Genomic DNA, 15,330 nt, shown 5'->3' on the forward strand with positions numbered 1-15,330 from the left:
GCTCACTTTTGCAATTCGCCAGGTGAGAGAGCCTGTTGTTAATAAAGCAGCCCCTTTCTTTTCTTTTCTTTTCTTTTCCTTTCTTTTCTTCCCCCCTTTTGATTCCCCCTGGAAGGGAGAGAGGAGGGGAGGGAAGGGGAGGCGCCACGGCCGGCCATCGCCGCCGTCGCCGAAGAAGAAGAAGCCATTTCCCAGCCCCGCATCCTCCTCAGGAGCCCAGGAAGGAGCAGAATTCAGAGAGGGAGGGAGGGAGAAATAAATAAAAATAAATAAATAAATAAGCAGAGAGAGAGAAATAGGAATATCTTTCCCTCCCCTCCCTCCCCTCAGGCTCCCGGGGAGGGCGAAGGAGAAGGGCGGGCTCCCTCGGCTGGGTGAGTGGGCGATGGATCGATATCTCTTGATCGATATCGGGGGGAAAGAGGAGGAGGAGGTGCGGGTCCCCGCGGGGTCGGCGACGGCCGCTCCCTCCCCTCCGAGGAGGAGACCTATGTTGCGCGCTCTCCTCCCTCCGCTTTCCCGGGGCCAAAATGGCGGCGGCGGCCCTGAGGAGAAAAAGGCGCGAAGAAGGGAAGGGAGGAGGAGGAGCGGCGGCGGCGGCTCCTCCACAGGCTCCCTTCTTCTTCGCCTTCCTGTCAGGTTTCCCGCCTTTGGGGCTCCTTCTCCCTTCTCGGCCCCCTCCCCACCCGGCTAAGCACGAAAGGCTTTTGCCGTAATAATAAACGTGTGGTTTTTTTTTTAACTGGCCACGGGACTCGCTGTGTGGTTGTGTTTTCGCCTTCTCTCGGCCTCTGCTCCGCCCGAAAAGCGGCTGGTTTGGGGTTTTTCCCGGCGGGGAGAGGGAGGGAGGCGCTTGTTGCTGCTGCTGCCAGCCAGGGTCTGGCTCTTGCTCAGCCTTCCTTACCTCGGTGTGTTGCTGCCAGCCAGGGTCGGGCTCCTTGCTTTGCTTCTGTATGTGGCTCCTGGGTGGTCGCTGCTGGCCAGGGTTTCACTCTTGTTCAGCCCTTGCTTTGCCATGCAACTCCTGGGCTGCTGCTGCTGCTGCCAGCCAGAGTCTGGCTCAGGTGCAGCCCCTTTGCCTTTATTTGGTATGTGGCTCCTAGGTGGTTGCCAGCCAGGGACTGGCTCTGGCTCAGCTCCTGCCTTTGCTGTGCAGCTGCTGCGGCTGCAAGCCAGTGTCCAGCTGTTTCTCAACCCCTTGTTTTCGCTTTTGTATGTGGCTCCTGGGCTGCTGCTGCCAGCCAGGGTCAGACTCTTGCTCAGTCCCTTTGCCTTTGCTTTGTGGCTTCTGGGCTGCTGCCAGCCAGGGTCAGGCTCTTGCTCAGCCTCTTGCCTTTGCTATGCAGCTCCTGGGCTGTTGCTGCTGCCAGCCAGGGTCAGGCTCTTGCTCAATCCATTTGCCTCACTTTGCTGTGTGGCTCCTTGGCTGCTGCCAGCCAGGGTCAGGCTCTTGCTCAGCCTCTCGCCTTTGCTATGCAGCTCCTGGGTTGTTGCTGCTGCCAACCTGGGTCGGGCTCTTGCTCAGCCCCTTTGCCTTGCTTTGGCATGAGGCTCCTGGCCTTCCTATGACAACTTGACCCTTTCACTATAGAAACCATCAAAAGGTAGAGTTGTGGGTGTGTATTGTGCCTATTCTGTGTTTGTTAGTTCCTCTGCAGTTGCCAAGTGATGGTGGGTGAGGGAGAACGGATCTTGTTAATTGCTCTGCTTTATAACTTGTTTTCTTCTTTTTTTAAGGCTACGGATTCTCTTTAAAGGGTTGTTTCGTCCAGCCAGCAAGCCTGCAGTTCTTTTCAGCCTCTGAAATGTAACCTTCCCTAGGTATGTTGATTTCTGCTGTGGAGTTGACCTCTGTTTGGTCACAAGCGGCATCCATGTCTCTTGAGAGGCTCAGCCTCAACTTGCTGGTTAGGGTTGCCAACTCTTAATTGGCCATTGCACCCTGTGCTTTTTAACACCAGCTTGTTGCGCAAGAGATGGGGGTGAGCGAATAGCAAAACATTCTGTATTTGCAGATTTCTGCAAATCAGGCTGCTGAAACAGGCACAGAAGTAGGCCACATTAAAAAAAAAAATCCTGATAAGTTGGCAGTCGTACTGTGGTGCAGTGGGTAAAGTGTTTGATTCTGAATCCCCGTGAATTTGAATCCCCTTTAAAGCCACTCTAATCTTTTTGATGAATTGGCATAAACTGCCCCCCTCCATCCCCAAATGACACCTGTAAAATGAGTTGCAAGAAGCCTCTTTGCTTGAAAAGTAGCTTTAGTTTTTCATACTTGAAGTTTATATTTTATATGTGCGATTCCCACATGTGCCTTTCGGCGTGTCTCAGTGTACACTTAGTTAGGCTTACATTCTAGTTTATAAAGAACTGAAAGCTGATGTTTTAACATTTAATTGATAAGTACACCTACATTCAAGCTTATAAACAGTCACTTAACCTCAATTGAACCTGAGCTCGAATTAAAAGCTAGGCTTCCACTTTTTGTTCATAATCCGGCTTCTTCCAATATCTGGGTTTGCACCTTTTGGTACAGAACAATTGTGTGTGTGGACACACGCTCTTGTGCAGTTATTAATGTATTGGGAGCAATTAAATCACTGACTGGTTCTCCAGTATTTGCAGCAGGGCTAGTGTGTGGTGCAATGGGGTCTAGCTTCCACTGTGCAGCAAACTTCATTATACCTGCCTCTTCCACATGAAGCCTTGACACATTTTAGTATAAATGCTGTCAAAGGAAGTGCAATTACAACGGGACCTCGGTTGTTGAACGCTTCAGAAGTAGAACGTTTCAGCTTTTGAATGCCAACAACCCAGAAATGAATGCTTCCATATTTGAACATGCCTCAGAAGTCAAATGGCTTCCGTGGCACGTTTCTCCATTTTTTCGATGGATTTTGCCAACCGCCCATTGCTCCTCAGTTGTCGAATGTTTCAGAAGTTGGAACAGTTTTCCGGAATGGATTATGTTCGACAACCGAGGTTCCACTGTAGTAGCATCTTCGGGTATTAGCAAGAAACTTTATTTTTGTCCTCATTTATGTCATTAGGCATACATACATACATACACAGGTGTGTACAGGGGAACTGCCATAATAAAAGGACAACTCATGGTGAGTTCTGGCACCTCTTTTTCTAGAAAAATAGCACTGCCTGATGCTATCTAGCCAGTGAACAAGAGCATTATAAACATACGCAATATAAAATCATCCTCTTACAAAGCACAGAGTATATCAAGTCCCTGTTGAATAACCAAGGGACAGACTTCCGTAATGCTGGTGCAAACATGCTGAAGGCCCTGTTGCCAGTCACTACAGCCTGAACATACGGCGCCACCAGTAAGCACCCGTCATCTGAGCACACATTCCAGAAGTGCTTTTAAGCCAGACCTGCTTCTGATTTGCCAACATCTTGGGCCCATATTGGAAGGCGTCTTATACTACTGTATTTTTCACTCCATAGGATGCACCTGACTATAGGGCGCACCTAGTTTATAGGGGGGAAATAAAGAAAAAATTCAGCTAAAGCCTGCATTCGCTCCATAGGACGCACACACATTTCCCCTTCATTTTTGGAGGGGGAAAAGTGCATCCTATAGAGCGAAAAATACGGTAAGTCTTGCCTTAGTTCATCTAGTCTGGCACTGGTTCTCTCAGGAGGACTTGGGCATCCTTCCTAGCCTGGGCGCCCGAGATCGTTTTCACAGGAGATTCCACAGAATTTTATTCCTTGGCACGAGTTCACCAACGGTTTTCCGGTGTGGTGTTCTATTACAGGCAATTATCCATTTACACACGCTCAATACGTGTGTGACCGTGCACACATACATTGTACTGAACCTGGAAGTGCCCTGAGAAAGTAAAGGACCAGAATAGCGTGGGGGCTGAGCGGGGTGTTTGCAGCATTTTACAATGGTGTTTCAAATATATGCAGTTTCACTTAAACACATGGTGCCCCTTGCATAAATGGTGGGTTACCTGTATTCCCATTCTGTTGCTCTCTTCTACCTGCTAAGCAAGCCTAAGAGTAGTAAGGCATCATGAAAAACTAGGATGGAAAAGCTGAATATTTCATCTGGGGCTAACTAAGTTTGTTCTTGGTATAAGCTTTCGTGTGCATGCACATTTCTTCAGATATACTGAAACACTGAAGAAGTGTGCATGCACACGAAAGCTTATACCAAGAACAAACTTAGTTGGTCTCTAAGGTGCTACTGGACAAATATCTCGACTGTGTCAGACCAACATGGCTACCTACCTGAATCTAGATCCTCCAAGGCTGTTGAAGTCCAGCATCTTGAAGTTCTTCACTTCTGCTCTAAAGTATGTGTTCTCTCTTAAGACAGTTTAGCTGTGTGCAGCAATTTAAATTTTATTACTGACCAGCTGGGGATGAAAACCACTAATCAGTGGGGTAAGATGACTGGCAGTGGTACATGGTAGTGATTCAGAAAGGCCTGTGTCCATAGTTCGTAACAGGCAACGATGCCTTTATTTTGTAAATCCTGTGGTGGTTCCCAAGCAGAAGATAATGGATGCAGGTTACCAAGACACTTAAAGGTATTAAATATTATAGTAGGAAGATTTGAAAAATCACTTTGCTTTCCCCCCTCTTGCTAGTAATAAAAGATAATTTAAAATGAAGCAGGCTGCCCTTAAGCAACGCAAGGCAGGTGAGGTTTAAGGAGTGTCTAGGTTAGTGCTTCTTGTTCTATGGCCACAGATACCAGAAGAAAAAGCAGATGTAATGTTGACCAGGAGAGAACTCATGTAGTGAGACGCTTCTGGGAAGAAGGCTCCCCTCTGCATCAGATAATGATGTCTTGATTTGTGGTCATGCTTGAGCCCACTGAAACTGCTCTGTACTTGCAAGTTGTTCCTCAGATACTGCATAGCCTGCTGGATAGTAATGTCAGTTATGCAATTATTCATGCACAAAAGGTTGTTTATAAATGTACAGAACAGTTCCCCTAAAGCAGCGGTGGAGAACCTGTGGTCCTTCAGATGTAATAATAATAATAATAATAATTATTATTATTATTATTATTATTATTATTATTTATACCCCGCCCAGCCACGGCTTCCAAAAAAATATTAAAATACTGCAATACATCAAACATTAAAAGCTACCCTAAACAGGGCTGCCTTCAGATCCCATGAGCTGCACTCAGCATGTTCTATAATTGGGGGATGATGGAAGTTTTAGTTGAGCATCTTCCCAAGTGCTACCAGCTCTCACCTGTAGCTCCCAGAAACTGCCAGCATGTGACGGTGGAACGGCCTCCTTCAAGAGGTTGTAGTTTCTCCTTCCTTGGGAGTTTTTCAAGCACAGGTTGGAGGGCCATCTGTAATGGATGCTTTAGATGAGATTCCTGCATTGCATGGGGTTTGACTAGATGACACTTGGGGATCCCTTCCAATTCTACAACTCGATGATTCTATGACAGCAGCCACACCCTAGGAAACTGGGGGGGTGGGGGTTGCGACGGGAGGTTGAGGAAGAAGCACTACAGGGTGTCAGAAGCTGGTAGAATATGCCCAATGTTTCTTTCCCCCATAGGGGGTTATTAGACCTAAAGTTGCCCCAATAAGGGTTATGGAGAATCTGGTTTTTAGAATGGGGCTTTCACTTTCATTTTTTTGGAGAAATGCTGTTTTATTATCAATATTTAGAATGGCACTCTATTAGTAAAATTTTCCTTTTGTCCCTTTTCCTCTTCAGAGAAAATGAGATTCATTCAAAGTCTGATTGAATGAGAATGGGCCCAGATGTTCCTCTGCTGAACGACCACAAACAAGAATTCCTCTTGAAACGTTTTCCGCAGACTGTTTTGGGCGGCCCTCGATTTAAATTGGGACACCCTGCGCCTCTTTATGTCTACGTGAACCAGATTCTTCTGTTCCTGCTACCATGTCTTCTGGGAGGTGTGGGGACGCTGCTCTATCAACTAAGTATTCTGCAAGACTATTCTACGGCTGCTGTTTCTGGAGGACTCATGCTAGTTGCAGCTGTTACTGTCCAGGCAGCAAGCCTGTATGCAAAACAGAAAACGGCTTCGGTGGAAAGAGTGCATACTCACAGTACCCTAACGGATGAAGATGAATGGGAGTTCTCTAGTTGTCTGGGCTCAGAGACAGTCAAATTTATTATTCCAGGCAAGAAATACATAGTTAACATCATCTTTCACTCACTTCTCGCTGGGGTGCTGTGTGGCTTAGGAACTTGGTACCTTCTACCTAATAGAATCGCCCCATTGTATGGAGGTAACATTGGAGGAACTGTTATGATCTTTGTCTTTGGTTGGGTGACGGTCTGCATTGGGGAGTACTCCTTAATTGTCAATACTGCTTCAGAGACAGCTACTTACCAAGCACTAGACACTTACGAAATTGTTCCTCTGATGAGACCTTTCTACATTTTTGTCTTCTTCGCAGTGGACCTCACTCACAGGTAAAAATGTATGCGCTGCCTACAGCCCTGACTGCCTTAGAAGATTGTAATTTATTGCTATGGAAGCCAGGTTATAATCTTTTAAACAAATCAGTACTTTTTACTGGTCCATATTGTGCAACATCTTTCTGTAAACATTTGTATTTAGTTACGTATATTGAAACAATCCGTAAGAGGACTCAAAAACTCTTCAGCAAAATGGTGGGCGGGCAGTGCGACTGGGTGTAAAAAGCCTGTCTTCTGTCACAGAAATAATACATATTTCTATTTTTTGTCCAGATTCATTGCTGATGTTCCAGCTTTAAAACTGGCAAACCAGATTTTGCACGTTGTGTTTTTGTGTTTGCCATTCTTGTGGACTCTGGGAATTTTGCCCCCACTGGACGCACTTTTTCTCTGGGGAATGGAACAAGTGTTGGAGCTCGGTCTAGGCGGTTCACCCATGTCAAGTAACACAAGGTAATCATTGTTTGGCATAAGAATACACATTTATTCCTCTTCAGTTTCATTCTGTTTTATGGGTTTTTAAATGCATGGTAAATTCTGCATTTTAATATTTTTGTTTTGTAAAAGCAATGAACAAATAGTAGTAATCTGTTGCAGCAAAAACAACTTATTTTGTGGCATCTTAAAGGCGAAGACATGTATTAAAGCTTAACCTTTCATGAACTAGAGTCCTCTTAATCGGATGCAGGAAGCATTATCCTAATGGAACTGTAAACAGTGACGTTTGAAAGAAATGGCCTGCATTTTGCATCCTCCTGAATTCATTCCTTCAAATTCCTCACCCTCTGCAACCGTATCTGCCGATTTAGGTTAACATTTTGCATATCTGTTGAAGTGATCTCCAGTCTAAGATAATTTATTAGGTTCTGGGGTGCCAATATATTCTTTATTTTAAAAACCATGCAGTTCAGCAGACGCATATCCCTAAACTACACACAGGCTTCAAAGCAAGTTTTGCAAACCCTCCAGACAGTTTGCAAAACTACGTAGGAGATGAATTGCTAATATGATGCTCAACTCAAACTTCCAATATGCCGTGTTGTCATCACATTGTGTATAGGACCAGGAGCATCCTGTTGAAAATCACAGTAGGTGAAGAAGCTGATCCTTGGATCTGCTTGTGGTAGAATGGAAAGGTATGAACACGTGAAGCTGCCTTATACAGACCCTCTGGTCCATCTAGCTCAGTATTGTCTAAACTTACTGCCAGAGACTGTCCAGAGTTTCAGACAGGGAGTCTCTCCCAGCTCTACCTGCAGACGCCAGGTATTGAACCTGGGAACTTCTGTATGCAAGGCACATGCTCTGCCACTGAAGTACAGTGGTACCTCAGGTTAAGTACTTAATTCGTTCCGGAGGTCCGTTCTTAACCTGAAACTGTTCTTAACCTGAAGCACCACTTTAGCTAATGGGGCCTCCAGCTGCTGCTGCACCACCGGAGCACGATTTCTGTTCTCATCCTGAAGCAAAGTTCTTAACCTGAAGCACGATTTCTGGGTTAGCAGGGTCTGTAACCTGAAGCGTATGTAACCCGAGGTTCCACTGTATGGCTCTTCCCAAAATGAAAATAGACCCAACTCTCCAGATGTCATTTATGACTTCTTCCTAACTAAATAAATCTTTTTTCTCCCCTTTCTAGGCTGCTATTCATGTTTTTGATTTCTGTGGGAACAGCTGTTGCCTCTTATTTCATCCCCAGCACTCTTGGTGTCGTCCTCTTCATGACTGGATTTGGATTTGCATTGAGTCTTAACTTAAGAGAGATTGGGTTTGCGTTCAAGTGCACTGTGATCAACTTCTTAGCCTCCGACAAGTATACAAAGGCACCTGGCTGTTGTGGGACCCAGTTTGGATGGCGGGAATTTGTTTTCTATTTGACTGCATTGACTCTGGCTCTCCTGGAAGCTGGCCTGTTGCACTCCTTCCTCGGTCCTCAGGTGTTTTCTAAAACCAGCCTCCAGGCTGTTGTGAGCTATTTGCTGATAGCATTGCTCCTTGCGACGTGGATTCTTGGACAGTTTCAGGCCGTGTACCTGTTCGGAATGTTGCGAAACCCGTTTTATCCAAAGGATGTCATGACTGCGAATGTATTTGTGGAGAAACAAAAGAGGCTTAAGAAAATTGGTGTGCTCAGAAGGATTTTGCTAGCTGTAGGTAAGAGAGTCTGCAGCCTTCTGTATTATGTATAAGCTGGAGACTGAAGAAGGTTTATGAAATGTTCTACACGTACATTCCAAAATAACCCACATTAAGTGGAGCAAGGCATTTAAATCTTAATGATCTGAGGGTTTACTGAATAAGTATTCCTTTATAAATGCCACAATCTGTGGAATATACTGAATTGCTGAGTTCTCCCTTAAAAATGGGACGCGGGTGGCGCTGTGGGTTAAACCACAGAGCCTAGGACTTGCCGATCAGAAGGTCAGCAGTTCAAATCCGCGCGACGGGGTGAGCTCCCGTTGCTCGGTCCCTGCTCCTGCCAACCTAGCAGTTCGAAAGCACGTCAAAGTGCAAGTAGATAAATAGGTACCGCTCTGGCGGGAAGGTAAATGGCGTTTCCGTGCGCTGCTCTGGTTCGTCAGAAGCAGCTTAGTCATGCTGGCCACATGACCCGGAAGCTGTACGCCGGCTTCCTCGGCCAATAAAGCGAGATTAGCGCCGCAACCCCAGAGTCGGCCATGACTGGACCTAATGGTCAGGGGTCCCTTTACCTTTTACCCTTAAAAATAAGCTTCGATTTAATGGGAATTCTTCGATTCTGAAGCAGGAGTGAGAAACCTGTGGCCCTCTAGATGTTGCTAGACTACAACTTCCATCATCCTTAACCATTTGCCATGTTGAGTGAAGCGAGTGCCCACTATATCTGGAGCACCAAGGGTCCCCTAACCCAGTGCCAATCTAGAAGAAGGCATCTAGGAGATAATATCTGATTCACTACCTAAATTAATCATTCAAATAAAATACAATTTAGCTGGTGTACTGAATTTCAGAACACAGTAGAAGAATTGAATTGGCCATTATCTAGCACAGAACTGTAGAATTTAAGGCATATGAAGCAATGAAAAACAATAGGTTTTACTATCAAAGGCAATTGACCGGGATATCTAATTTGACATGTTACAACTGATTTCAAATGTTTCAGAACATCCCTTCTCTCCCCCTCTCCCCAATTTGCTGAATAAAAAACTTTCTATAATTTTTTTCTGTAATTATAGTATATCATTTCTCTAGCAATTGGCAGATCGGTCTTCTTATACAAAAGGGCTACTGGATTACACTGACTTCAGAAAGTGACAAAGACATTATGTCAATGCCCCTTGCAATAAGATTTTCAAAACAGCTTACAAAATGAAACATAAAATTGCTTGACATTAAAGCAAAATAAGAACCAGTTATTAAAAGTCAAAACTGTTAGCACAACACTAAGGTCCCAGTTAAGCATTTTCTAATGGGGGATGAACGTCTGCCCACTCAATTTTGAAGAGATGTTAGAACATAGACACCTATTCTGTAGACATCTTGCATTTTTGCCAGAGATAAAAGCCAATCCGGGCCTTTCATAATATCTTGGGACCAGTGAGAGTCAACCTAGAGAACGTCAGCCACTTGAGAGCCACATAACATCAGTGTAAAAGATTTTTAAAGGCCTGATAATCATTACGCATATAATTCCATTTTTACCTGCATGCACAAATTTAAGTGCACTGTGTTGAACTCTGTTTTAGTAAATGAAACATTCATTGCTGCCACCTTTCCAGCTTCCCAGGGAATCCCAAATAGACAAAACTCTGTAGATCATGGTTGCAAAATCTCTGTTCTGAAGCATGCCCCTTATGTATATACTTCTTGTATAAGGAAAAACATTGTGCATAATTTCTTTTCTCTTGTAATTTCAGTGTCTCCATTTGCTATGATAGCGTTTCTTTCCCTAGACAATTCTCTGCATCATCTTCCATCTGTATATGTTTCCATTGGATTCTCAAGAGGCTTTAGAATGGTAACTTTTAAGTATTTTGTAAAAAAAAAAAAAAAAGCACCATGGAAGAAAAGCACTTAATTTTTAGGGAAGATAGAATAACAAATGGGTGTGAGAATTACATTTTCCAGTTCCTGAAAGGGGATATTTATTCATAATAAGGGATTTTGACCCACGTAATTTGGTGGTAGACAATGTGACTTGTATGTTCACGGCCCCAAGTTTAAATTTAAGTATCTCTAGTTAAAGAATTCTTCGGTAACATTGACCTAAGTCATTGTTGGTCGTTGTTTGGATTTAGGCAAGGGATTGTTTTCTCCCGCAGATACCATCGTGTATTGTGGAGGGTAAAGGACTGGCCAGCCTTAACGTTTGTAAGGATTACTGAGATAATGCATGCAAAGTATTTTGACTACTTGGAAAGCATTAATAGAGCACTATTTATAAAGTGCTTTTTCTATTATTAGCCAAGGTTCACTCTAGCTTACTGGTTTGATGTACCGTGTTTAAATCTAGATGTATTTTGTGTCTGGAATATTGCCATGGTCTTGTATGGAGTTATCTAGTGCAGAATTCAGCTTGCCAAGTTTGAGTTTATTGCTATTTTTTTCTTTCTCTTCTCCCCTCTCTCTCTCTCTGCCCCCCCCCCCCCCCCGTTTATCACCATTTTGGATGTGCTGTTGAGAACATGGGGGAATTATATGGTCTGAACTTTGAATTCTGAGAGAGGTACGAAAAAAGCTGGCAGTGGGAGCAGCTGGTGCGAGTAATTTCTTGCTCTCCGTTATGGGCTCTGTTTGTCTGACTCTGCCAATGCTCTATTGCCCAATCCCATTTTATTTTCCTCAGGACCTGAGTAAATGTTCCAGATTAATTGAAAACCAGATTCTTGGAATTAGAGCAAGTCACACAAAACAAGCACATGGTGGACTGCACATGTTGTTCTTAGCCTAAGGCAGTACTTCTATAACCTAGCAGTTCAAAAGCACGTCAGTGCAAGTAGATAAATACAGTGGTGCCTCGCAAGATTTGGAAAAGCTTCAAAAATCACCAAAGTCTTTAAAAACCTCAAAAAAGGCTACCACCCCGCGTTCTATGAGTTGCTCCTCGAAATCAAGTTGCAACTGTATTAACGGTGTTAAGAAAAAGGAAACAAACTTGCAAGACGTTTCCGTCTTGCGAAGCAAGCCCATAGCGAAAATCGTCTTGCGAAGCAGCTCAAAAAACAAAAAACCCTTTCGTCTAGCGGGTTTTTTGTCTTGCGAGGCATTCGTCTTGCGAGGTACCACTGTAGGTACCGCTGTGATGGGAAGGTAAACGGCGTTTCAGTGAGCTCTGGTTACCGTCACGGTGTTCTGTTGCACCAGAAGCGATTTAGTTATGCTGGCCACATGACCCGGAAAGATGTCTGTGGACAAATGCCAGCTCCCTCGGCCTGAAAACAAGATGAGCGCCGCAACCCCATAGTCACCTTTGACATGACTTAACCGTCCAGGAGTCCTTTACCTTTTTATTTTTTAGCTTCTATAATAATATGAGAATTACTGTATGGGACAAAAATGGCAAACAGAGGAAAGACCAGCAAATTTTAGGCATCATTAAAAAAAAAAAAAAAGACACTTGAATAGCTCTTTGGTGGTCAGGCACCCAAAAACATTTGAGAAACTCCTGCAAAACAAAAACAGAGGAATAACAGCTTTGGGTTGTATACAACACTGCATGAACAGTGTTCCAGTTCTGAGGGCCTTCTGGCCGTTCCCTCACTGCAAAAAGTTACAGGGAACCTGGCAAAGGGCCGCCTTGGTAGTGGTACCTGCCCTGTGGAACGCCCTCCCATTAGATACCAGGGGATGTTAAGGGGGAAAATAACTATCTTGAGTTTTAGAAGACATCTGAAGGCAGCCCTGTATCAGGAAGCTTTCAATGCTAGATGTTCACTTGTGTTTTTATATTATGTTGGAAGTCGCCCAGAGTGGCTGGGGCAACCCAGTCAAATGGGTAGGGTAAATTATTACTATTAATGGGCCTCCATTTCCTCTCGTCCCCATGTGCTTCCACGTACCTCCAAAATCTCCTCTGTTAGGTCTCCAGAGCAGATTTTGAGGGTGCACGAGGGAGCTGTAGAATACAAGTGAGGAAGGCACAGTTCTGTGGTGCACACAGAATTCCGTTGCATGGATGGAGCTGCAGCGTTGAATATAGCCCTTTTTATTTTAAGTATTAAACTTCAGATCAAGAGTGAGATGAACATATTGTGAGTCAATAAAGTAATCTCTGTTCCAGGTATGGCAGGATACAGAGCATGCTTTGTTGGATATGGTGGTGGTGTCAACTGTGCAGTTGCTGGTGTTCAATACTGATCTTTGGTGGAATAGAAGCTTTGATACAGGAATCAGGCTCTTGCTGGTAAGTCTGATTTTATTTGTAGCTTCCTTCAGCATTACTATTCCTCCTTTCATATATATATCCTAGGTGGTGAACCAAGTAAGCAGAAATTAAAGCAAATTATTAAAAGGCTAATTAAAAAATAAACAAGTCAAGAACAACAAGTCAGAGTTGGTATCAAACAATGGCACTGTCAAAACCTGTTTTTAAAAGGTCAGACCTGCCTCTTGGAGAAGGTTAAGTCCTAGCTGGTCACCAAAAGGCAAGCAGTAGTTGGGCCAGGGAAAGTTTCTGTAGCAGGTGCCACCACTTAAAAGGTCCCGTGCCTCATGCCTTTCCCCCACCCCCAGTGGACGCCAAAAAATTGAAAGCAGAAGGCCCCGTACAGAGATTTCTCTGTTGTGGCACTGCAGCAGACTCATGTGAGTGCGGGGTGGTTCTTAAGATACTCTGGTCCCAGGCCATATAGGGTAGCTCTTAAGATAAATTGATAACCCAGACAGATGGTATTTGATCTGACCTACATACTCCAATTAGCATTGCAGCCATGTTCTGGATCATTTTGGACATTCAAACTACTACATGTATGAAAGTTTGTTTTTATTTGTAAAATTGTATTTTAATACCTGCATCATTTTATTCTTTTAAGACATTTAGAAGCCTGTTTTGGGATTAAGTAGTATGTAATAATAATAATAATTAAAAATCTTATGAAACGTGCTATTGCCCTTCAGCCCTCCCCTATTCCTTCCCAAATAGACTCCTATTTTGATTCAAACCAGAGTTAGGGTCAGAAAACCAAGTGACAACCAATTCAAGCTTGATAATAATATTCTGAGGGCATTCCATCAACTTTAGCAATACGAAGTGCTGTAGAAGAGCCTACAATTTAAAGAAAAAATGATATGCTATTTCTGTCCTGCTAGGTCGGAATAATCCGGGATCGACTGTTTCAGTTTGTTTCAAAACTGCAGTTTGCACTTACTGTTCTCTTGACATCATGGACAGAGAAAAAGCAACGCCGGAAGTCCACTGCTACCCTGATTACACTCAACATTGTCTTCTTTCCAGTTGTACTGACCCTCATATTGCTGTCTGCACTTCTGTCTTCCCCCCTGCTGCCCCTTTTCAGTCTCCCAATATTTCTGATTGGCTTTCCAAGACCTATCCGAAGTTGGCCGGGACCTGTGGGTGTGACGGCCTGCATATGTCCTGACACCATATATTATCAGCAAATGATTCCAAGTTTGACTACTGCATTGCAGTCGGCTCTATCCAATGGTAGCCTGGGTAAGTAAGCTTCAAAACAACTTTGTCACTCATTAGATCACATTTTATCATGTGCTGAAAACTGACCTGACTACATGGCTATGAGGCCAGCTTGAATTGGACCTTGCATACCCAGAAGCCTCCAGTTGATTGTAGCAGCTGTGGCCTCTAAAGGCTGCTACAGCTGAATGGAGGCTTCTGGGTATGTGGGGTATGGTTCAATCCCATAGTGGTTACCAGATCTGGGAAATGATTTTCTCATAACAGTAAATGGATATAATAAGCCGGTGCTATATAAGAAGACTATTCTTTGTTACTAGGGTTGATGGGTGGGGATCTATGTTAGACATTTTCAAAGGTAAGGGGAGAAATGCAGTAGGAAACCTCTTTGGCTCACATTGGAGAGTGCTGTGCTAGGGTATGTATGCCTTGGGGATTTAAATGATTTTAAAAATTAATTATCAGGAAAAAAATTACCTGGTCTTTAATGGGTGAGGCCTTGACTAGACATGTCTTGGCAGGATATCACTTTATGTTTTAAGGTTAAGGCGTATTTTATCAGTTTTGGCAGCTATGCACAATTAAGGAAACCTTTACAAAAATGTTAGCAAGAGAATGCACTCTATTAGCTCAGCAGGATAGAAAAGGCTATTTTAAATTTTAACTAATGTAATGGCAGGTTTCTTAGATTGCAGTTGCTTTATTCTGAAACTCTGTAGTTTTAACTGTGCCAACTGAGATAATTTAGTAATCAGTGGTATGTAGTCAGCCGGCATCTGACACATCTCAAACCCCTGCAGTTATGTGGGGGAAGTAGTTTTGCTTCTACGACAAAATAGGTTTGGTTCGATTCAGTAATGTTCTCTTTAAGAGTGTAGTTGCAAATAATAGTTGTGCACGAACAGTTGTGCAGAGCCGATTCCTCTCTTCCATGCTGGGGTGACTGCAAGAGCTTTGTCTGCCAAAAGTCTCTCCTCAACAATTGCTGTTAGTGTGGCAGCCCTTTCCTGTAATCATTAAAGGTGAGATTTTGTTGATCCGTTCGGCACCACTGTATCCACTAATGGAAACAACCAATTCAAAGCAGAAAACCTCAACAGAAACTTCCGACATCCATGCGTCTCCAAACGTCCGTAGCTAGAATCTGTTTGTAACCTGTCGACACAATTTCCCCATCTCTCCATTATTTTCGAGGGTTGTCATTTGGGTCAGGGTTTGTCCTTTTTGTCTCTCTCTCACAATAC

At 43.9% G+C, this 15,330-nt stretch overlaps 1 protein-coding gene and 1 long non-coding RNA gene across 10 annotated transcripts in view; both read left to right on the forward strand.

Moving 5' to 3' along the window:
- PCNX4 (pecanex 4) overlaps positions 1–15,330 on the forward strand; it is a 24,728-nt gene continuing 9,398 nt past the window's right edge. Inside the window, exons 1-8 of one of the 9 annotated variants that reach the window (XM_081010001.1) lie at positions 1–22; positions 1,738–1,821; positions 5,722–6,450; positions 6,730–6,909; positions 8,096–8,610; positions 10,353–10,453; positions 12,716–12,838; positions 13,744–14,107. In XM_081010001.1, the coding sequence (XP_080866127.1) occupies positions 5,753–6,450; positions 6,730–6,909; positions 8,096–8,610; positions 10,353–10,453; positions 12,716–12,838; positions 13,744–14,107 (1,981 nt within the window). In that variant the 5' untranslated portion in view covers positions 1–22; positions 1,738–1,821; positions 5,722–5,752. The other 8 variants (XM_081010002.1, XM_081009995.1, XM_081009997.1 and 5 more) reach the window with 8 other exon arrangements.
- LOC308474489 lies at positions 3,110–4,983 on the forward strand. Its single transcript, XR_013984761.1, has 3 exons — positions 3,110–3,444; positions 3,617–4,092; positions 4,288–4,983. It is a non-coding gene; the product is annotated as an uncharacterized lncRNA (long non-coding RNA).

Source organism: Podarcis pityusensis, assembly GCF_964106645.2.
Source record: "Podarcis pityusensis genome assembly, chromosome: 1".
Taxonomy (NCBI): domain Eukaryota; kingdom Metazoa; phylum Chordata; class Lepidosauria; order Squamata; family Lacertidae; genus Podarcis; species Podarcis pityusensis.